At 35.8% G+C, this 23299-nt stretch overlaps 4 protein-coding genes across 4 annotated transcripts; 3 read left to right on the plus strand and 1 right to left on the minus strand.

The window, feature by feature from the left end:
* The first annotated feature begins 10043 nt into the window (after window positions 1–10043).
* Window positions 10044–14142, plus strand: vps29 (VPS29 retromer complex component). The gene is made up of 4 exons (XM_077232828.1): window positions 10044–10134; window positions 12512–12703; window positions 12787–13022; window positions 13119–14142. Exons 1-4 carry the CDS (start codon window positions 10132–10134, stop codon window positions 13234–13236), a joined length of 549 nt encoding a protein of 182 aa, XP_077088943.1. The 5' UTR covers window positions 10044–10131; the 3' UTR covers window positions 13237–14142.
* On the minus strand, window positions 13704–15908 carry fam216a (family with sequence similarity 216 member A). The gene is made up of 7 exons (XM_077232826.1): window positions 15787–15908; window positions 15659–15687; window positions 14867–14988; window positions 14510–14636; window positions 14215–14398; window positions 13954–14036; window positions 13704–13834 (listed from the first exon to the last, which is right to left on the minus strand). Exons 1-7 carry the CDS (start codon window positions 15864–15866, stop codon window positions 13704–13706), a joined length of 756 nt encoding a protein of 251 aa, XP_077088941.1. The 5' UTR covers window positions 15867–15908.
* Window positions 15909–15976: 68 nt separating this feature from the next.
* gpn3 (GPN-loop GTPase 3) lies at window positions 15977–20073 on the plus strand. Its single transcript, XM_077232825.1, has 8 exons — window positions 15977–16156; window positions 16391–16499; window positions 17819–17986; window positions 18070–18194; window positions 18360–18475; window positions 18581–18677; window positions 19534–19662; window positions 19814–20073. Exons 1-8 carry the CDS (start codon window positions 16109–16111, stop codon window positions 19877–19879), a joined length of 858 nt encoding a protein of 285 aa, XP_077088940.1. The 5' UTR covers window positions 15977–16108; the 3' UTR covers window positions 19880–20073.
* Window positions 20074–20412: 339 nt separating this feature from the next.
* On the plus strand, window positions 20413–22949 carry arpc3 (actin related protein 2/3 complex, subunit 3). The gene is made up of 7 exons (XM_077232800.1): window positions 20413–20531; window positions 21003–21102; window positions 21218–21294; window positions 21750–21818; window positions 21971–22097; window positions 22230–22324; window positions 22715–22949. The coding sequence occupies exons 1-7, from the start codon at window positions 20526–20528 to the stop codon at window positions 22775–22777; spliced, it is 537 nt and encodes a 178-aa protein (XP_077088915.1). The 5' UTR covers window positions 20413–20525; the 3' UTR covers window positions 22778–22949.
* Window positions 22950–23299: the final 350 nt, after the last annotated feature.

Genomic DNA, 23299 nt, shown 5'->3' on the forward strand with positions numbered 1-23299 from the left:
TAAAGAGACATAAATATTAATAAATATGTATGCTGAGGCAAATAGGGGGTCACATGTCAGTCAACGTCAAAGACATGGTGAGCTCAAACTAAATCTAAGAACTTCAGATAAAAAAGGCAACATCATATTCATATCTCAAAACGGCTGTCCCGTTTAAAAGATTATCTTGATTAAAAAACAGAAGCTTTGTGATGTTTTTGTCATGAAGCCTGAAACAAACAGCGCCACACACAATAAATCCATTTAGAAATCAGAGCTAAACAGGAGTTAAATAAAAATGTTTTATTACCAAGACATTTAAGAGAGGGTATAAAGGAGTGAGACAAATCTGCCTTCTTCTCCTTTTTTTCCTTGAGCAAACAGTGACACTTTGAGGTCAAAAGAGTGAATAACTAGAAAGTGTCAGACACATCCAAATATTTCTTAATAAAGTTTTTAATCAAAAAATAATATTGATAATAAAAGCTTGCATATAAATTGTACATACGAATAATATATTATTGCATACATGTTTGTTGTTGTTTTTTTAACAGAGATTTTGTTACTCTCCAAACTAATTTATATTTTGTTATTTTGTATGCCAACCTTGGTTCACACTGTTCTGTTCTAGTCTTTTACCACCTGTGGTCTTCAGGCTACAACATCAATCCAAGAGTTATTGGCTCTCATGGGGTCCCTGCTCCTCACCACAGGCCCGAACTATAGTTGATGAGTCAGTGTTTTGATGCCGAGACCCAAATGAATCTCTTTCTTCACCTCTTAAGGGAATTAGGGCTAAAGGGGCTTGGCAAGCAATGGAGGCAATTATGCCCTGAGAGGATGAGAGTTTTGATTTCTTTGAGTTCCTTTGCTTATGTGTGGAGTTTTGAAGAAGTCAGACTTTCTTTGGTTCAAATAATTTGGCAGAATCACTCTTAGTTATTCATATAAGCCTTTTGTCTGGAATGGATGATTATTCTTTACCCTATAACTTATATGTTGCATATGGATAAATAAAAGACCCAAAACTAACCATGAAATATAAAAGGCAGCAGTGAAGTATATAAGTGAATTTTTGTAAAGAAAATCCTTTATGGATAGACATATTAAAGGGGACCTATAATGCAAAATTCTCAATGTGTACACAACCACCCAATAATGTTAAAAATCCACACACTCCTTTTTTTAATACCCTTAAATCATAAGCAGTGTCTCAGAACAAGCATTTGCAGATTCTATGCAATTTGACATCACATTGCACAGGCCCCTCCCACGACTGCTGGTGAGCCTATTAGCATAGACCCCGCCCTGAGTGAGCTGGTCCACCATGTTTATCTCCTCAACAGAGCATTTAACAGCAGCAATAAAGGAATAGATTCTTATTAAAGCTACTAAAGTTATTCAATCAAGAACAGTGAGTGATTTTCTTTTTTTCCTTTGTCCTTTGATTCATATTAACAGCATATATCAGTAGGCACTATATATTACACTGCTTTAACTTTAATAAACAGATCTAAAATACAAATGCAGTATCATCCCACATCTAGTATGAATGTATGTAGTATGAATGTGATTTGGATGTACTACATTCACCATGTTGTCATTATCACGTGACCTACCAGCAGGTACGTCGCTTCCGTCCTCTCATAAGTCCTCTCCTGTCTCATGAGTGTCCAACTATCCATCATATGCACACTTCACAATCTCGCAGGAAGAAGTAGTTCATCCAGGTACTTTTTACCTACTGTGTGAATTAGGACATACTTCTTTTGTCACATACTGTTTTTCGCCTACTATAGTAGGTAAGTAGGCTATGTGATTTAGGATGCAGCAAGCATGTTTTTCCATCGACTCAAAAATGGTGATGTATAATAAAAAGATGGTATAATAAATTATCTGTGTGGTATTTTGAGCTGAAACGTCACAGACACATTCTGGGGACACCTGAGACTTATATTGCATCTTGTAAAAAAGAGGCATAAAAGGTCCCCTTTAACACAAATTTTCAAAGGTTCAGTCACTGGTTTTCGCGCAGTAATTGTTTTTTTCTGATGTTGCACTGACACCTAGTGGCACAATAAAAAAATCACAAGTCTTTATCCAAATGACCTCCTAGTTAAAATGAATACCATCGTATTTTGTATTAGGCCTACCTATTGGGTAAACAAATTAACACAATGAAAACAGACTGACATAAACTGAACACATATTATAAATATCAGGTCAATGTAAGTTACCACATTGTTATTGGAGTATGTTTTATATGTTGTAATTGTATGCAATATATTAATTACAAAACTTTTGTTTCAAGATGTTTTTGCTAATTTAAATTGTGCCTATCAAGCTGTTTAATTACATGTTTACATTACTGCAGACAATTTACCCAACCTGTTACCTGAATATTTTCAGCTAAAATTAGTAGCAGATGATTTTACAGTGGTTTGAATACCAGCACAGATGTTTGCTTTTGCACCTGTCGCTGATTAAAATCTGGATGGTTCCTTTCATCTACTGAGAACTCAATATCTGTTTTTCCCAAAAACAAACTGAAACATGGATTCATCTGACCACAGCACACATTTCCACTGTCTTATAGACCATCTGAGATGATTGCGGACCCAGAGAACTCGCCAGCATCTCTGCTTAGAACTGTATAGCTTTCTCCTTGCGTAACAGATTCAAGTGGCATTTTTTGATGCAGCGTCAGACTGTTCATTGAAAACGTTTTTTTTTTCAAAAGTACTCCTGAATTCATGTGGCTGTATTTGTCAGGGTTTGTGCAGATAGATGACAAGGAAGGCTGAAGCTTCAAGTTCAAACTATTTATTCACAATAAACTACAGAAATCCAAGCAGGCAGGTAGCACAACAACGTAACAGACGAGAACGGACAAAGACTGACTGAACAGAGGGAACTAAATACAGACACTGATGAACATAAACCAGGTGACACAGATGAAGGTAATTAACAAGACACAGGTGATGGACTAATGACGGTTGGCATGGTAACAGATGAGTGGCGGGGGGGGGGGGGGGGGGGGGGGCGAGGAAGCCCGGAGGAAGCCCGGAGGAGCTGGTGGGCTGAAGGGCCACGGCAGAGGTGAGGGAGGTAAGAGCCACGGTGGAGGTAATGGACCGGAAGGCTGAGGCAGAGTACAGGTAGAGGAGGTCCGAGGAGGAGACCGGGGATCCCCCAACCCTGAGGGAGGGGGTGACAGGCAGACCCACGGCGACTCCACCTCCTCGAAGCCCTCCGGGGGAGCAGTGGGCCTGCCAGGCAGTGGTGGAGGAAAGGCCCAAACGTGATGGTTAGGAGGAGGTGGGAGGGGGAGGCTGGGTGGGAATTCAGGCTCCGGCTGGGCAGGCTCGGAGCTGAGCAGGCTCGGGGCTGGGCGGCGCCAGCGGCGAAGGCTCTGGGCTGGGCGGGACCAGCGGCAAATGCTCTGGGCTGGCAAGCTCCTCTTCTGCTGGACCGATAGTGAAGGGAGAGTTACAGCTGGCCAAAACCCTCTACATAGGTCGCGAAGTTCCCCTGAGGCGTGCTTTGGTTTCAGCGTTTAGGCCTGCCTGGAAGAATACAGAGGTTGGTATCATCATAGTGAACAAGAGGTACCAAGTTCAAATACCTCTTATGTGGGCCTCGAGGGAGTGATCCTCCTGGGTAAAGATAAGGATTTGTACTGCTGCAAAATCCATAATTTCTTCTTTTTAGGTCCGTTCTTCTGTCAGGATTTGTGCAGATAGATAATGACAAGGAAGGCTGTAGGTTCAAGTCCAAACTATTTATTAACAATAAACTACAGAAATCCAAGCAGGCAGGTAGCACAACAACATAACATAGACAAGAACGGCCAAAGACTGACTGAACAGAGGGAACTAAATACAGACACTGATGAACATAAACCAGGTGACACAGATGAAGGTAATTAACAAGACACAGGTGATGAAGATGGACTAATGACGGTTGGCATGGTAACAGATGAGTGGCGAGAAACCAAAAGACATGTGACTAAGAATGAAAACAGAAGATCAAAACAGACACAAACGTGACAGTATTTAACAGCATGATGGTTTCTCATGCAATGCCATCTGAGGGCTCAAAGGTCATGCACATTCAACAGAAGTCGCCTGCCTTGCCCCACACAGACTCTGGATTCCCTGAATCTTTTCCCAATATTATGTACGGAAGATGGTGAAATACATCAATTCTTTGCAATCTTGCATTGAGACATGTGATTTTTGAATTGTTTGACAATTCTCATGATGTTTGGCACAAAGTGGTAAGCCATGGCCCATCTTTGCTTAAAAAAGTCTGAGAAGCTCTTTTACACTCTATCACGATACCCTCACCTATTGCCAATTCACCTGCTCATTGTGGACTGTTTCAAAAGAGTTGGCTAATCTAATTTGGATAATCTTTTCACTTTTTTTCTTTTTTCTTTTTCCTCTGTCCCAACTTTTTCTAGTGTGCTGCAGCATAACAATTATGTTATTCAGTGAAAACATTGGAAAAGCTCTTTGTACTTTTGTCAGTTAAAAAAAAGGGTTCAAGAGAATGAACAAATGCCAGATTGTGAATTTTATCAGAATTTATGACTCATTTAACTTTAGGGTTGTAAAAACAAATTACTATAGTTCAAAGTCTGTAGTATATTTAAAAAGGTCAGTGTTCGCTCAAAAATAAACATTCTGTCACACTTTCCTCACCCTTGTCTTTTGAATCCCTTTTTTCTATGGAACACAAAAAGAGTTAGAGGATATAGCAGAATGCCCGAACTGTTCGTGTTCAACAAAGTGAATGGAGACCATGGCTGTTAAGCTAGCTTTTAAAAGGCAAGTGAATAACAACATAAATGAGTAATGCCAGTTTTACACACAAAAAAAGCATATAAGAGCCATTCTACGGAATTGGTGCAGACTGCTGCCCCACAACCAAAAAACACATTTAAAAAGCATTTAAGTATTCAAATAGATGTTTACAAATATCCTTCTATCATCTATTGAATCCCACAATAACATTTAAAATATCAGTAAGCTTAATATATAAAATCATCATTTATTGGGCTGGGAGGTGGCGGTCCCAAAACCTAACCCCTAAATTTCAACTTACAGGGCTCTCAAGTCTCACGCATTGGGCGTGAGACACACGCATTTCAACCCGTTCACACGCTCACACGCCACACCTTGTATTTCTCACGCTGAGGAGTAAGGGAACTTGTCCCGCTATACAATTCATGGACGAGGCGCAGGCAAACGGAGGGAAATTCTCTGCCGAGTTCATAGCATCTGTCTCGAGTTATACAGAGTTTAATGCCAGCTACCAGCCAATCAGAAATTAGAATTAGTTGTTTCCGGGTAAATTATGTGTTCCGGCTGCAAGCACGTTCGTTACTAGACAACACGCGCACACACGGAGTGGAAGTTGAACGAGCAAGATCTGATGAATGAATGCGGTTTGCGGCATAAATTTATTTTAATTTTTTTAGCATTTTGATTTTACGATTCCTGGACGAAATCTCTTGCCTGTTTCAAAGACAGTGAGAGCTGATGTTGAGGAGTATAGCCAAATTCGTGCTAAATTATTTTCTATGCATTCAAAAACTCTCCAACTGCTTTTAAAGGGGTCATCGAATGCAAAATACACTTTTATATGGTGTTTGCATATAAATGTGTCTTTGTAGTGTGTAGACACAACCACCATGCAATGGAAAAAATCCATTTACTTTTTTTTAATCCTCAAAAAGCCAAAAAGTTGTTGCTCATTGTAATTTAAAGAGACATATGCACCGAAACGGGTCACTGTGAACAGAGCTGTTTTTGAGGAGGTAAAAAGGGTGTTGTTTTACACTACCATTGAGAAATTTTAACCAAAGTATGTTACAAACTTTACATAAAGACCCAAAAGAATGATACCAACTTGTGGAAAATGGGCATCCGATGACCCCTGTAAAGGTGACCGGTTTGGGTCTTGACATACATGCTCAGGGCAAGTTATGACACATTTATGTACATTGAGCACTGATGTTCAGTTGGCTTGTTTGGGGTCAAATTTATTTTTATTTTTCAATACATTTTTATTTTTTAAATATAACTTTATTTTATTTGGATGAATTTGTCTTTTATCAGATTTACCAATTGTTATGATATCCATTTGTGCTGGTCAATTATGAACATAGGCAAAATTGAACTGCTAGCAAAAATTGAAGCGAATTTGGTTGGGTCGAGGGACCGCTGCTGCAAATATTTGGGTGGCTCCTCCCCTAAAAGATCTCACTCTAAACTTTTGCTAAACTTGAGAGCCCTGAACTTATAAAAATGATATTGAAATGTTTGTTTGTTTTTTTCATTGTTGTTTTAAAAATTACTTTTCAAAAGTGAAGTTAAAAAAAAAACATCTATTTTATATTTTATTTTTAAATCAAGCATTATGTAAAAAAAAAAAATGTGTCCCGCATTTTTATGTCACTACAAAAACAGTGTATGTTTTAGTCCATTGGCTGAGACTGACTTTAACCACACCCCTACATTTTTGATCAGGAAATATTCCTGTGTCCCTCTCTCTCAAAGCCTCTCTTTCATTGTCGATGGGTACCATCATTTTGAGAGAAATCAATGTGTTCAAAAGTCTGAAAATATGTGTGTAACTTCAAGGAACGTCACTACCAAACCCCTTTTGTCTGCAATTAAGTAGACTTTTTTGGGGGGAAAAATTAGTTTTGCGTGTACTGTTCAGAACTGTATGGAAGCTTGTTTCCGCCACTAAATAAATAAATAATAATAATAATTGCGACTTTTTATCTCACAATTCTGACTTTTTTTCTCACAATTGCGAGTTTACATCTCGCAATTCTCACTTTATTTCTCAGAATTGCTAGATATAAAGTCGCAATTGCGAGATATAAAGTCGCAATTGCGTGTTATAAATTCAGAATTGCGTGTTATAAACTCGCAATTGCGAGTTATAAACAGGGCCGGCGCCACGGGGGGGCGTGAGGGGGCGACGCCCCCTCAACGGGACTCTCCCGCCCCCTCAGATCACCATGAATGTAAACGGGATTTTACTGATAACATATGCTATTTAAAAATCACATTTTGCCAATTACATTTTCACATTTTCGTGAATATTAACCTAAATTTATATTTTAGTTAGCCCTTTCACTCGTACGTTTAAAATATTCTAACTGACCACCCAGCGTGAGTTTTTCAAGGCGACCGTTATTTAGAACCTGTCGCTTTAATGTTTCCATGGTGACGCGTCATTGCTTGTCACGTGACAGAGCGCAACCGCAACACAGCGCTGAATGAATGATGATCTGCTTTTATGTCATTTTTCCTTTTTTATTCAAAATATTCACAAATGTATTAGCTATAGCATGAAACACTGATATTCCGATTGTCAAATATGTGCAAGTGGATGTGTTTTGTTGTTTGTGCGATGGGCGGCGCCATGTGGTTTGTGCCACTGCCACAGTTCAGAGAATCAGATCTGTTGGATTTACAACACGTAATTTCTCCAGTAATCATGAAATACATAAGTGGCCGATGAACTGAAGAAGAAAAGAGCAAAATGTAAAGCTACTTACAGAGTGTGTATCCAACATGTAAAACGTGTCGTCTTATTGTTATGGAAAGGATTATCATTTATTGCCGCTTCCATAGACCTTAGTGTGTTTTAAAATTTCACTGATCGAAGCGGCAACGAGCACTTTGATCACTTGATTTAAAAAAACTACACATTTCAGCGCTATAATGACTCTAATTTGATAAACGAACAAAATGAATGCTCTGCTAGTTAACTGGAGATGTTTTATTATTTGTATTGGTACAAATTGGTACATGCCGCAAAGATGTTTTAAAAAGTGGTGGGGAGAATATCGACCCTGGCAAAAAAGTGGTGACGTGCGTTAATGTGAACGCCCCCTCTCGGTATTCCAGACGCCCCCTCATCAGTTCTCGGCTGGCGCCGGCTCTGGTTATAAAGTCCAATTCTATGGGGGGGAAAAGACGGACTTTTTTCCTCTCAGAATAGTTTATATCTCACAATTCTGACTTTATAACACGCAATTGCGACTCTATCTCACAATTCTGACTTTATATCACGCAATTGCGACTTTATATCTCACAATTCTGACTTTATATCACGCAATTGCGACTTTATATCACAATTCTGACTTTATATCACGCAATTGCAACTTTATATCTCGCAATTCTGACTTTATAACACGCAATTGCGACTCTATATCTCACAATTCTGACTTTATAACACGCAATTGCGACTCTATCTCACAATTCTGACTTTATATCACGCAATTGCGACTTTATATCTCGCAATTCTGACTTTATATCACGCAATTGCGACTTTATATCACAATTCTGACTTTATATCACGCAATTGCAACTTTATATCTCGCAATTCTGACTTTATAACACGCAATTGCAACTTTATATCTCGCAATTCTGACTTTATATCACGCAATTCTGACTTTATATCTCATAATTCTGACTTTATATCACGCAATTGCGAGTTTATATCTCGCAATTCTGACTTTATAACACGCAATTGCGACTTTATATCACACAATTCTGACTTTATATCACGCAATTGCGACTTTATATCTCACAATTCTGACTTTATATCACGCAATTGCGACTTTATATCTCACAATTCTGACTTTATAACACGCAATTGCGACTCTATATCTCACAATTCTGACTTTATATCACGCAATTGCGACTTTATATCTCACAATTCTGACTTTATATCACGCAATTGCGACTTTATATCTCGCAATTCTGACTTTATATCACGCAATTGCGACTTTATATCACAATTCTGACTTTATATCACGCAATTGCAACTTTATATTTCGCAATTCTGACTTTATAACACGCAATTGCAACTTTATATCTCGCAATTCTGACTTTATATCACGCAATTCTGACTTTATATCTCATAATTCTGACTTTATATCACGCAATTGCGAGTTTATATCTCGCAATTCTGACTTTATAACACGCAATTGCGACTTTATATCTCACAATTCTGACTTTATATCACGCAATTGCGACTTTATATCTCGCAATTCTGACTTTATACTGTGCTAGATAACCATGTGCTGGCTATCATCTTTGAACAATTAGGCTCAAAAGTATCTTAAAATTGTCACTACCGAAACAGTCCTGACCGAAACATGTCATCATTGTTTTGGTAGTGACAAAAGGGAACACATCATTTATTTGGGGGAAATAAACAAAATTTTAGTACAGTTATGCAAATCATTAGCATCTTAGTATGTTTTATTAGTGTTTAGTATGAAAGTTAAAATTCTGTAATGTGATATGGTCGCTACCAAAACATTACTGTCACTACAGAAAATGTGCCAACACGACGGAAACATGGATGTTTTGTCTAAAATAAAGTATATTGAATTATCAACTAAGATGTTATTATAGTGTTTGGTTCAACCGTTCAATGTATATTCAAACTAATGAATCCTTAACTTTGAAATCATTATGGTTAACTTAATGCCTTTTACAAAGAAAGATTGGATTCAAAATACAACAAATCGTATAAATTACACTTGAAATATTGTTCAAATTGTAGTAGTTATTGATTTACCTGTGAACATATACATGTAAAAATATATTTACACGGTAGATGTAAACAAAATATTAATAGTTCAATATAAGCCTTCTTAAATTATTTATTATTGTGTTTCGGTATAGTGAAAAATTTGTGGATAGGAAAAATATTCCGAAACTTTCTGAAAATACAATATGATAATTAACTGCACAATTACTTAAATGTGTACCTTGGATATTATACAATTTACAAAATTTGTGGGAAAATACACATTTTTTTCAGGACGTTTCCAACTCTGACTTTGAACCAATTCTGTAGAATATGGCCCATAAATAACTTCTGTACATCTTGAGTTAAATATAAATACATATATTTATATATGTGCGCCAGATGGCGCTGTGGTGCTTAGTCTTGTTGAAGTGTGTTGCCAGGTGCCAGTTTTATAAGCGAATTTGGGCTTTTTTTTACCATTTGCTTATTTATCTTGCGCGATCTGGCAACATTGAGTTTCTGGCCTTACCAGTCAACATCAGCTTCCTGAGCTCTGTTTCAAACACGCAGCTGGACAAAATGGTACGTGTATATTTATCAGAGTAGGTTTCTTTATCAGAAGATACTCGTACTTGTTGGTTTCCTTTTACGTCCGAGTAGATGGTAAACCATACGTCCGAGTAGATATTTAGGCTGTGTTCCCAAAAAGCTGGTATTTTAGCGCTGAAGGGTCACATGACAGCAGCGAGCTAGCGCTTCTTGAGTGATTCAACCCAACAGTATCGAGTCAGAATGTATTCAGTCTCTTCAAAATAGATTAAATCACTTACACTCGAAGTATATTCGTAGCTATATAAACTAATTATGCGTTTGATTGTAGCAATACTTAGTATAGTGTGTTAATGGTGAATGCTGAGTCCAGTAACAGAATGCTAGCCTACAGTGGCTAACGTTAACATAAAACTGTTCTTCTAGTAGGCTATATTATCAAAGAACGTATATTTCTTCTATACTCTTTGATATTATTGTGAGGTTGACATGTTTTTTACTAAATTAAAGTCAATGTAAACAAAGCAAAACGTTTACTTTGTTTTCAGCTTACATTGTATTTTTGTTAGACGTATAAAACTGATGAGAAACATTTTAAAAATATATATTTGCGCAGCAGTAAATATCGTTCCAAAGCAGTTTTCTAGAAATGAGTGCTTTCAAATCGAACCGTTGTCATTGAAATTCTTTTAGAGTCTGTGTTAGTATGGGAAGCGTCAGCAGCTTTTACCCCAATTTTAACACTAACACACTAACACTTCTGCAAGTGTCCTCCATTCATCAACCACAATCAGCTAACGTTCAATCTAATTTATGTTTTATTTATCCACTTAGTTTCAGTTTTCCTTCTGTCTTACATCACCTTTAATCTTTTGTATGTTGTTTTTTGTCATGATCATGCATCCACATCCACATCCTCTTCCTCAAACCCTTCCTCACCCACTGTTCCCCTTCCTGACATCTGCATCGTATTCAGGCTGGTCACAGAGTAAGTGCATCTCCAGACCCCTCGTGCTCCTGATTTTCTGAATTTTAGAGTAGTGCTGCTGCTTCCTCTGGGCTGCTGGATCTCGCACCATTCCTCTCACCTTCAGACTTTTTTCTGTTTAGACTGCTCTGGGTTTATGATGTTCTTTTTTCTAGAAAGCTTGTAATTGAAATGTATTTGTCTGTGATCATAAAATAGCTAGTAATCTAATTGTCAGCTTGCAGAATGGTTGAAAATAGCAGAATACTTATCAATCTAGGCACGTTGAACATATATCATCCTGTTTCTAAGCATTACAGCAACACATTTTGTGGTTTGCATATTTTATGAACATTGTGGTGTAGATTTTAAACACAGGCTAATTAGAGTATCAGTGAGACTGGGTCTGACATACCAGTCTCATGGGAGTAATAAGTTATGTTTGGAATGGGATACTTACTTGAGTACCGAATACTGCCTTATTTTTTATTTCAAGCACATGAAACAGTATGCAACTATGAACATTTCAATCAGAAGTATACTATTGCTGTATGTGTCATTTATTCTCTTCACATTTATTCAGTGTTTTATTTAGTTGTCATATTAGAAATAAAAAATTTAGTTTGCATTATAATCATAAAGTTTGATGTTCAGATGTCTTAACATTTGGTCAAATAATGAAGGATTGCATACGTTATAGGTAATGTTACATTCTACACATCATAAAGCTACATACTGCAGAAATAGTAAGGCTGCATCCAAAATCGCATACTCTCTTGAGTAGGTACTTATTTTGAGTAAGAACTTAAATTAAAAGTATTTTCTATATAGAATGAATGCATGTAATATGATTTTAATCCGAACGGACTACATTCACCATGTTTTTATTGTCATGTGACCTACCAGTGACAGTTGCATCACTTCTCTTCCTTTCACAAATCCTCTCCCATAGCCTCATAGTAAAGTGTGCATTTCAGAACCTTGCTGGAAGGTAGAAGTCATCCATATAATTAATACTTTGAATTCTGACATTTTCACACACTGTTTTTTCCCTACTATATAGTTTGGAAATATGCCATTTGGATGCACCCACAGTGTAGGATGTCAGTATACTATTTCAAAGTTTTGTCAAGTAAGATTTTTATTTAGGCTTGTGTGTGAACGGTTTGATCTCAGCCTGTTTTAGGTTCAACAAAGCTAACAGTCTTAGAAGCCGCACTCTTGCTCAGCTTTGACTTGATTGTTGTCTGAAGAAAATTTGCTCTCATTTTAAATGATTACATAATGCTAATTCTTCCAAAGGCAAAACATTCTTTCCGAAATTATTTCATTAATATTTTATTCAGACAGCAATGCGTTGCTTGCGACCCTACTTTTCCTTCACTCTTGAGTGTCCAACAACTAATGTTTGAAGAACGCTAACAAGATGTCTTTTGCCATTAGCTGGTGCTTGTGTTAGGTGATCTGCACATTCCCCACCGATGCAACACCCTGCCTCCCAAATTCAAAAAGTTACTGGTGCCTGGCAAGATTCAGCACATCCTCTGCACAGGAAACCTCTGTACAAAGGAGAGCTATGATTACCTGAAAACACTCGCTGGAGACGTGCACATTGTCAGAGGAGACTTTGATGAGGTTGACTTTTATTACTTATTTCTGTTTTTCGAAGTTGTTTATGCACTTTTTAACCATCCACATTTCTTGTTTCTAAATGACAGAACTTGAATTACCCGGAGCAGAAGGTGGTGACGGTGGGGCAGTTTAAAATCGGTCTGATCCACGGACACCAAGTGATCCCATGGGGCGACATGGCGAGCTTGGCGCTCCTTCAAAGGCAGCTGGATGTGGATATTCTCATATCTGGCCACACACACAAATTTGAGGCTTTTGAGAATGAGAACAAATTTTATATAAACCCCGGATCTGCCACAGGGGCCTATAGTGCACTGGAAAGGTACAACATTTACTTTTATCTTCTTCAGATCATGTTTAATCAAACGTTATACGCTATGTTACGTGGATGATTTGTGATTGAACTGTATCTTTACAGCAACATCACACCATCATTTGTTTTGATGGACATTCAGGCATCCACAGTGGTAACGTATGTCTATCAGCTCATTGGAGATGATGTCAAAGTCGAGAGAATCGAGTACAAAAAGTCGTAAAGAATGACGATGCTGTCAGCTGCCTTCTTTCAGGATGCTAATCTTGTCATTCCCTCTCACCTGAACGTCACCATCGTACAAATGCTGTATCATAACATTACACTATATTTCAATGTAATATATAATATTGTTTATATGTCACCAGAATGTCATCATTTGTGGTTTCAGCAGATGGTTGTTGAAAATGCAATAATGCTGCATTATTTGCATAATTTTAGTGTGAATTAGTCTTATAAATATGTTATGTCCCCTATTAATTTTTCGAGGCCTATGTTAAGTCATCTTTCATAAAATAAAACCCCACATCACATGAGCAGTGTAATAATTTTTTTTAAGAAAACAGAACAGATTTGACACATTAGAATTATTAAAATATTTTTAAATGTCTTGGACATCTGGATTGTTTATGTCTAGGATATGATTTTGTTAGGTAGTTTTCATAAATGACAAAAACCTAGATTGATGCGTTAGGTAAGAAATATAAAGTCCTCTTCATCATCTTCCGATTCATTAAAAGACAGGCCACTCATGTGTCCAGCAAGATAAGAGTCTGTTTCAGTCGCCTTCCATTCAAAGTCAGCTTCCCATGGCCGTGATCCTGGAAATGTTAGGTCCATTAACTCCATTTTGAATAATGTTAAAAACTGGAACCTAAAGTGTTCAAAGGACCCTCACCCTGTATATTGCACTATTTTTAGTCTAGTAGAACAAACCTACCTTGTGAAGAAGCATGTTTTGCAATGGTAGCCCTCCTTTTTCTTGGCTGTCCCATATTCGATTTTGCAAATCCAGAAGACACTCTGTGTGTAGGCAAGGCAAGTTTATTTATATAGCACATTTCATACACAATGGTAATTCAAAGTGCTTTACATAGAAGGAATTAAAATGATCAAAATAAATAAGAAACAGTGTCGTAGTTTAATTTTGAGTTTACAGCTAAGGCTCTCAAAAGTTTTGCAGATGGCATCATATACTTGCCTTTGATGATTGACGATTTTAGGTAAAGTTGTTTTCTTGACTTTCTCTGAAGTCGAAGATGTCTTTCCACTTTTTTTTCTCTTGTTTATATATGTACTCTGAGAGTTTGCCAAGTGATCTACTTCTGGGGTGTATGTTGACATCTGCAGTTTCACATTTACATTCTCATGATGCGCATCCGGCACTAAATATGGAGTATTATAAGTTATAATACGTCAAATATTTAATTGTATTAAAAGTTCTTGCTAATACAGGCATAACTCCCATGCTCATATTATATGATGTGATGTTTCACCTGTCCGGATACACCGGTGTAATACGTTCATATAATGTTGACATATTAGCTTCCGCATGTGCTCTTTGCTGTAAGCCTCTGCGATACTGTACAGAAAACGCTTCTGTCCTGGTGTCAGGCCTGGATGCTGAAAACCAGAGGTTATTAAAATGTGAATTTCGAGTTACCTGGCAGAAGGTTCTTACGGCTGCTGACCTTAAGGAAGTTTTTTTAATTGATTTAATTGAAATGAGACTAAGTGTCTGAGTAAAGAGATGTAAAGTAACAGAAAAGTTAAAATAAGGACATGTTTGTCCTCTACGGACCTCAGAGTAACTTTTTTAAAATTGACGCAGAAGATACATTTTCATGAAATACCTGTAAAAATGGAGCAGCAGTCATGGTGTTAGGGATATGAATAGTTTTAATGTCCCGATTCTGTTCTGCCACTTGTACAGTTGCAGGTTGTATTTTATGTCCAAATACTGAGTTTGTTTTTCCTGGATAAGGAGAGAATTTTAGTTTACTTTAAATAAATATTCAAATTATTTACAATTACAATTCACAAAGTTATTAAAGTAATAGCCCCAAGATCATGGTTTACTACACATGTGACAGCTGTTTGTCTTCAGGAATTTTTTCTTTTCTTTTTTTTTACTCAATTGGGTCAGAGACTCTGGTTACTCTGTCCAAATTATACAGGTGTAACGTTTCTGTAATTTACACAAATTACGCTTGCTACTCTGTAGCTGTATGGAAAAAACCTGTCAGGCTGCTGGGGAGATAAAATGGTTGTGTTTTTAGATCAAATTTACTATACATGCTAGATGCTACATGCTTGCAGATGTATACTGCATTTACAGATGTGCAGGAAAAGAGGTGCTATAAAAAATTAAGTAATGTGATTCAGGAACTACTTTAGGATAGTAAAACATGCAAAATAATGCACTAAAGTTATGTAAATTACACAAAATTAAAGCAACACGTTCTTACATGGGACAATAAAATAATTGTAAACAGAAAATTATCTGACATTATTATGATTCTAACTTTTAACTTGGCACATTGGTTTTGAGATGACTAGGAAAATTGTCCCATTTAACATGAATTCACCCAAAGTCAGTAATTGCTAATCTGGCCAATTAATAATTATTTATGGAACAAACTTACCAGTTTGCACATGGTTAAGACCAGATGGCCTGTCAAAACAGTATATCATAGGAAACACATAATGTGTATGTGACAACAACACAATAAAAGTAATCTTCATAGCTATGTAATCATATTCTCTGGCTTACCTTAAAGGCAAAAAAGACTTTTTGTGATGCAGACGACTTTTATCAGTGTTGTTTTCAAGGAATTTCACGTGCTTTTTCATGCCGGAGTGTTACCTGAACTGTGAGATCTGTAGCATAAGCTACAAGTGATCCCATCTGATAATGCGCGTGTGTGCGTTTCCAGTGTTTTGACTCTAACGGGCTTCCGTACTAGGTGACGAAAAAACAGCATGGCAACTGTAGGAATTGCAAGTGGAACATATCGCGGACACAAATAACGTTTTTCTGTGCGTTAAGAGAAAACGACATAACATCTCGTGCTTTTGGAGCTGGAGAATTGACAATGCCTCGATACGCGCAACTAGTAATGGGTCCTGCCGGAAGTGGAAAGGTAATTAAGCACCAGTATGATAAGTTGGGCTAACATACTATATGATTCCAAATAATTATGATTTTGTTGTTTTATTGTGCGTATATCTGTGCTGAAGTAAAATCCTAAACACTAGACTGGTCTGCATTGCGCGTGATTATAAGTACAATGCATGAACCAGTAGCCTATATTGTTGCTTTCAAAATGGTGTAGTGATATTAATAATAAATCAGAGTTAATTTCTCCTTTTTTCAGAGTACTTACTGTGCCACAATGATAGAGCATTGCCAGGCCCTCAACCGATCTGTACAGGTGGTGAATCTGGATCCAGCTGCAGAACATTTTGAGTATCCTGTCATGGCAGGTGAGGAACCGGTACATAGATACACATTAATTACTCGCAGATCTTTTTTGTTTTTATTTTGAACATATGTTCATTTCAAAAAGGTTTTACGGTTCATGAGAAACAAATTCTGTCAAATGTTTTCAAGCTTTTCACTGGTAGACAGTAATGTGCAGACAGTAGTATCATTACATTATTTACTTTGAGAAAAACAACTTAAAGCCTTTAATGATAATGTCTCTAAAACAAACAGGCGTCATTGTTTAACACACCCAAAATAAATCCAAGCAGCACACACTGAAAGAGAAAAAAGTAAATAAATATATTTTTAAAAATTGAATAATAAGGAAACTATTACTTACAAATGATAAATGCCACAAAAAAGCAAATTATATAATACATTATATGACATTACATGGAAGCGTTCTACAGTGAGATCGATTAAAATTAATTTATTAAACCGATATGATGAATTTTCTTTCATTATGATTATTCAAATTTAAAGTTAAATGAGTTAACTTCTTTTTACTCAAATAGATTGAATAGTCTCAATCAGTCTTAAAGTAGATATTTGAGTGATGTAATAATATTGCATATTTTAAAACATTCAAAAGAAAACATCTAGGTAAAGAACTATTATCAATCGAACATGAAATACAGTATGTATTTCAGAATTAGTGGTGCAAATGACAAAAAAAACCTGCAAATACTGTCATTTTTATACAGTGATTTGATTAACACGTTATTCAAATTGTAAAAAATACGTACAATTTGTGGAAACACTTTACAATAAGGTTTCATTAGTTTGCTAATTTAGTTAACAAGAACTAAGAATGAACAATACTTCTACAGCATTTTTAGTTCATGCGAATTTCAGCATTTACTAATATATTATTAAAATCAAATTTTGCTAACATCAATCAGTATTTGTTAACGTTAGCTAATTCACTGTGAGCTAAAACAAACAAACAATGAACGACTGTATTTTTATTAACTAATATTAACAAAGATAAATAAATACTTAAACAAATGTATTCCTCATTGTTAGTTAATGTATTAACTAATGTTAGCAACTGAGAAAGTGTTACCCAATTTGTATTTTATAACTAGTGTTGCAACTGCCCTTGTTTTAGCATTTATCATTTGTCATTTATGATAACTACTTGCACCATCCTAGAAAAAAACTGCATATAGGTCTACATTCAAAAGCTTGTTTTTTTGCGTGTTTTTTTAGGCAGAGAAAGAACTCTATGGAGCTTGTGCTCATTAGTGTTGTTTCTGTAAGTAGTTTGTGTTTAAAAACAGCTTATGTGTTCTTATACAATTGCACTTGTATGCAGATATTCGAGAACTGATCCAAGTAGATGACGTCATGGAGGATGACTCCCTGAGATTTGGCCCCAATGGAGGACTGATCTTCTGTATGGAGTATTTCGCCAACAACTTTGACTGGCTGGAAGAGAGTCTTGGTCATGTGGAGGATGACTATATACTGTTTGATTGCCCTGGTAAGAGCTGATGTGGTAGATGGTATGGTGCTGTTGAGGACTGGCATGGAACAGTAAAGAGCACTGTGTCCTCTTGACTGTAGGTCAGATCGAGCTGTACACGCATCTGCCTGTTATGAAGCATCTTGTGGAACAGCTACAGCAGTGGGAGTTCCGCGTGTGCGGCGTCTTCCTGGTTGACTCTCAGTTCATGGTCGAGACCTTCAAGGTAATGCTTGTCACACTGCAATGACAAATAATGTAAAAACAGTGTTACAGTTCTGTGAAGTGGAAGTGAAGTCTGTTTCAGCAACTGCGGGCTGGATTTTTTTAGTATTTTTTTATTGAAATTGTAAAAACTTAAATTGTATATTTGTTGTAATTCATTTTCTAGTTTATCTCTGGAGTTATGGCTGCCTTGAGTGCTATGGTGTTGCTAGAAATTCCACAAGTCAACATAATGACTAAAATGGATCTACTTAATCCAAAGGCTAAGAAGGAAATAGAGAAGTATGTTTTGAGAGATCTTGAAATTAGATCCATTTATAATTCACTTTTTAAACCTACATTTAAGTGTCATAACTGTGTTTTTTTGTTGTTCTGTTTTATTTGCAGGTATCTAGACCCGGATATGTACTCCGTGATGGAGGACAACTCCGTTGCTTTGAGAAGCAAGAAATTCAGAAAATTAACCAAGGCCATTTGTGGTTTGGTAAGTTACAGTTACAATAATTCTTCCTTGAGTCGAGGAATTGATAAATACTGGTATATGTACAATTCAAGTGCATCATCTAGGGCTGAACAGTTTTGAGGAAAAATTCCTTATTAAAAATGTGATTTTAAAAAAAAAACCTTCAGGTTTGCTGTACTTGTTTGTTGGGCTGCAAAATTTGACCAAAATTCATTGTTGATTATATATAAATATGACTATCAAATGATGAGGATAATAATAATTACTATTAATTAATTAAATTTTATTAACCAAAATAAGATCTTTATTTCTATTGTAATAATATTACTTAATTCTACACATTGATTATTCAATGATAACACTTTTATTTTCAGTACAATTGTAAAAACAATACTAATATTTGTCTTAATTTCTTCAATTTCTTTTTCCTTTTCAGTATGACTAAAAAGATCATTATTATCATTAAAAAATAAATATGTTTAATATTACTATTTAATACTACTTCACTGTGGACAAATTCACATATTGTAAATAATATTACAATAATTACAACTGTAATATTTGTCTTAATTTCTTTATTTTTATTTTTTATTTTTTTGCCGAAAACCCAAACTAAACAAAAAATACTTTGTTGGCTACAGGTTCATAAACTATTCTTATTACAAATCTGTTGAAGCTCTTTAATGAAGTCTCACACTCTAATTTTGTTTAAATAAATCACAGCATTTGCAGTTTGATAATTGCATGACCCTATTACGGTTTTGATTTTATTTAGATTAATCGTTCAGCCTTAGCATCTTCACACTGTAATTATCTGGTGGTAAAACTTTTACAAACATTCTTTAGTAAATTGTCAAAATTGCACTGTTTTCTTTAGATTGATGATTACAGTATGGTTCGATTCCTGCCCTTTGATCGCACTGATGAGGAGGGCATCAACATTGTCCTGCAGCACATTGATTTCTCCATACAGTATGGTGAAGACCTGGAGTTTAAAGAGCCCAAGGTTTCCGCATAAGGCTACTTTCAACTACTGTATACATTTATAAAAACTTGTTTATTTAAAAAAAAAAAAATTAAGTTGTTTTAGATCAAATTACAACAAAATTATAAATTTAAACATTAAAATGATCCTTTTTTTTCTCTTTTTTCTCTAGGAATTTAATGAGGAACCCAGTAACACGAATTTTGATGAGTTCTTCCAAGGCACAGCGGATTCTTAAAGAAATCCCACATGAAGCCAGACTACATTTATATGTGTTCCACTAAATAAGAGTTTCATTTATTTAAACTATATTCTGTCATGTTGTGAAAAACCTGTGCTTTGTCTCAATCTTCTTAGCAGAGTTTTATAAAATCTAATCAGTTTTTTAAAATTGTCTATTTATTTTTACAATAAAAGATATGGAAATGACAATGTGGTTTTAATTTTGTTTTATTCAGTCGTTAATTTGTCTCAAAACGTTACAACCTTAGTGAAACGTTAAGGGAGACATACCCTATGCAGAAGAGTGATTTGTCATTTTTCAATAGTGGGATGTTAGCCTTTTATATTTGGCCCTCCAGTCTTGATAACATCCTTGTTAAACCTAATGCATTTATGTTGTCTAGATAAGCAGCTCGCCCTCTTGGTTTTGACTGCCATGACGTCAAAATGGGCACACATGGCTATTTAAGATTTTCAAAGAAATTGTGGTGGAAAAAATTGAAGCAGCAAAGCTGCTGTTCTTTGGCGCACCCTAGTGGTTATGACGGGATACTGTACTGGAAGCTTCCTGTATCTGTGTAGGGTGGGACAGCGGAAGCGGCGGGTTTGCAGCTCTGACATTTTCATTTTTGCCTGCTAGGTTTGGGACATATCGTACCAAAATGCCGGTAAGAAATTTTTAAAACGTTATAATTTAAAGATGTGCGTAATTGTCTGCTTTGTGAGCAGCTACTGTGCCACGTTTTAGAGCTGGAGCGAACAAGAAAGCTATTTTAGCATTATTAGCCACAGCGCTAACCTATACATCATCTTACTCTGGCCATTTTCTACAAATGTAACAAGTTTACAAAGAAATTATGTTTTGGTCTTTATGCTTTATTGCCCATTATACATGTGGAAGTATCAGAAATATGTTGCGGAAACAGATTTGTTCATGATGCAAACAACTGGATTTCCTCATTTGCATTCAGTGCTATGAAAACTGACTGACTCTCTTCAAATATCAGTTATTTAAAAAAAAGTTATATATATATATATATATATATATATATATATATATATATATATATAATTTGCTATATTACAAAAATAATTATGTTTGTCTTTGACTTAAGCTTGCATTTTCTCCCTTTCTTCAGGCTTACCACTCAAGCCTGATGGACACAGACACCAAACTGGTGGGGAATATGGCGTTATTGCCCCTTAAAACACAGTTTAAGGGTCCTGCTCCTAAAGAAAGTAAGAAAGTTTGCTTGATTCTAGGCAGTACTGTGAGATTTTTCCTTAAATGGCCATCATTAGTAAAGCGTATTTATTTGACAAATCCGCTGTTCCTTCCTCTTTCCATATTTAGCTAAAGACACAGATACTATCGACGAGGCCATCTACTACTTCAAAGCCAATGTTTTCTTCAAGAACTATGAAATTAAGGTAAGGAGTGAATGTCTGTACAGGAGTCTAAAAAATGTACTTGGCGTGCCTTAACACGAATTCGTGGTTCTGTCCTGAGAGAAGAATAAAAGTCCTCCTTGTATGCACACATTTTTTGAGTCTTTACCTCAAACACTCGTTTAATAATTATGAATTTAATTCGTTTTGTTTTATTTCAGACTCTTATATGCACTTTAAAATCGGCATGAAATGGAAGTTGCAATAGTCTTTACTTCCCTGTTGTGACGTATATCTGAGTGAAACTGATTCTCGAGCAAGAATTTGGGGCGGGATTTATGGGTTTGTTATTGGTGATGTCATGTGAGTGACAGGTTGTCCCGTCCTCGCGCCTGTAAATACGTCATCAGAGAAAAGAGGAGGGGAAGTTATTTTGATTGAAGATATGCAGTAGCCTATATAAATAAATAAAATATGTATTAATTTCATTTTGATAGAATGAGGCTGATCGGACTTTAATCTACATCACTCTTTACATCTCTGAGTGCCTCAAGAAGCTCCAAAAGGTAACTATTGAAAAAAAATATATATATATATACCTACTATTTCATGGTATAATCCAAATGTTCAGTGATTAATCGTTTGTCTGTTGTTGTTGGTTTTCCTCATAGCTAATGCTTCATAACTATTTAATTACTATCTTATAAATGATTTCTAGTGCAGTTCAAGGGGCCAAGGAGAAAAGGAGATGTACACACTGGGAATTACCAACTTTCCCATCCCTGGAGAACCTGGCTTCCCTCTGAATGCAATGTATGCTAAACCTTCCAACAAACAGGAGGAAGGTATGGCACAACGAATTCAAAACTTTACTGAGTCAGCTTAATGTGCACATCCACTAAGACCTTCTCTATGATAAGTTTATTACAAGTGTTATCGCCGAATTGATCTAGATACCATCTTTTCCCCCTGGACAGAAACGATGAGGGCTTACCTGCAGCAAATCCGACAGGAGACGGGACTGAGATTGTGTGACCGTGTGTTCGACCCTCAGACAGACAAACCAAGCAAGGTAAGACTATATTTAATATTATCAGTCAAACCAAGTTCTTGACAAAAAAAAAAAATTCTCTCTGCATTGACAATTATTTGCATTATAATTAAGCACATTTTTCTTGTTACTGTAATGCAAAAATAAAGAAAAGTGTATATTATATACAATATTGTATATATTTACACACTTACACACATATATATATATATATATATATGGACAAAAAATGGACAAATTAATATATAAAGTATTATATATATATATATATATATATATATATATATATATATATATAATACTTTATATATTAATTTGTCCATTTTCTTGGATGTTTGAAATTCATGTTATTTAACTAATTTCTTATCAAGTGATGATGATGATAATCATTCAAATGTCTTTGGTGTTCAGTGGTGGGTGTGCTTTGTGAAGAAACAGTTCATGAACAAAAGTCTGTCTGCACCTGGCCAGTAACAAACCACTCAGGATCTCTCTGGGTACTTCTGCGTGTGATGTGGATGGATTTTTTTTTTCTTTAATGTGTATGCGAGCGTTTACTCTGATTCTGTTGGAGATTTTTTTACTTGTGATTCCTGCCTGTCATGTAAAGCAGGAGCCGATCAAATAAAAATATATTAAAGAGAAACAGCATCTCTCGTCATTGAATGAGGACGTACTACTGATACACTTGGTGCCAGTGTTATTTTTTTAGTAATATTTACATTGTATTAGTTCCTATAATATTATATATTATATTAGTCCTGTCAAATCCTCTAATCGCATCCAACAAAAGTTTATGAATATATATATATATACTTACATACACACATTTTATATATATATATATATATATATATATATATATATATATATATATAGTTCCAAATACTTCCATAGCCATTGCATGCCCATAGGAATGTTTTAATGAATTTGTGTTTTTGAATGAATCAGTCTAATGAATGACTTAACTTATTAAAGAATTTATTAATATTTCAA

Source organism: Siphateles boraxobius, unplaced genomic scaffold, assembly GCF_051911475.1.
Source record: "Siphateles boraxobius isolate OS27281-9 unplaced genomic scaffold, OSU_SipBor_1 18, whole genome shotgun sequence".
Classification (NCBI taxonomy): Eukaryota; Metazoa; Chordata; class Actinopteri; order Cypriniformes; family Leuciscidae; genus Siphateles; species Siphateles boraxobius.

Excerpts from the sequence above, each read along its gene's own strand:
- vps29 (XM_077232828.1), top strand. Across the intron at positions 12,704-12,786 it reads TCAGAGGAGACTTTGATGAG|AACTTGAATTACCCGGAGCA; the intron begins GTTGACTTTTAT and ends TCTAAATGACAG. Across the intron at positions 13,023-13,118 it reads GCCTATAGTGCACTGGAAAG|CAACATCACACCATCATTTG; the intron begins GTACAACATTTA and ends GTATCTTTACAG.
- fam216a (XM_077232826.1), bottom strand. The coding sequence starts at position 15,866 with ATGAAAAAGCACGTGAAATTCCTTGAAAACAACACTGATAAAAGTCGT. Across the intron at positions 14,989-15,658 it reads TCTTAACCATGTGCAAACTG|GAAAAACAAACTCAGTATTT; the intron begins GTAAGTTTGTTC and ends CTCCTTATCCAG. Across the intron at positions 13,835-13,953 it reads AAAACATGCTTCTTCACAAG|GATCACGGCCATGGGAAGCT; the intron begins GTAGGTTTGTTC and ends TAACATTTCCAG.
- gpn3 (XM_077232825.1), top strand. The coding sequence starts at position 16,109 with ATGCCTCGATACGCGCAACTAGTAATGGGTCCTGCCGGAAGTGGAAAG. Across the intron at positions 17,987-18,069 it reads TATACTGTTTGATTGCCCTG|GTCAGATCGAGCTGTACACG; the intron begins GTAAGAGCTGAT and ends TCTTGACTGTAG. Across the intron at positions 18,476-18,580 it reads GCTAAGAAGGAAATAGAGAA|GTATCTAGACCCGGATATGT; the intron begins GTATGTTTTGAG and ends TTTTATTTGCAG.
- arpc3 (XM_077232800.1), top strand. Across the intron at positions 21,295-21,749 it reads TCAAGAACTATGAAATTAAG|AATGAGGCTGATCGGACTTT; the intron begins GTAAGGAGTGAA and ends TCATTTTGATAG. Across the intron at positions 21,819-21,970 it reads GCCTCAAGAAGCTCCAAAAG|TGCAGTTCAAGGGGCCAAGG; the intron begins GTAACTATTGAA and ends AATGATTTCTAG.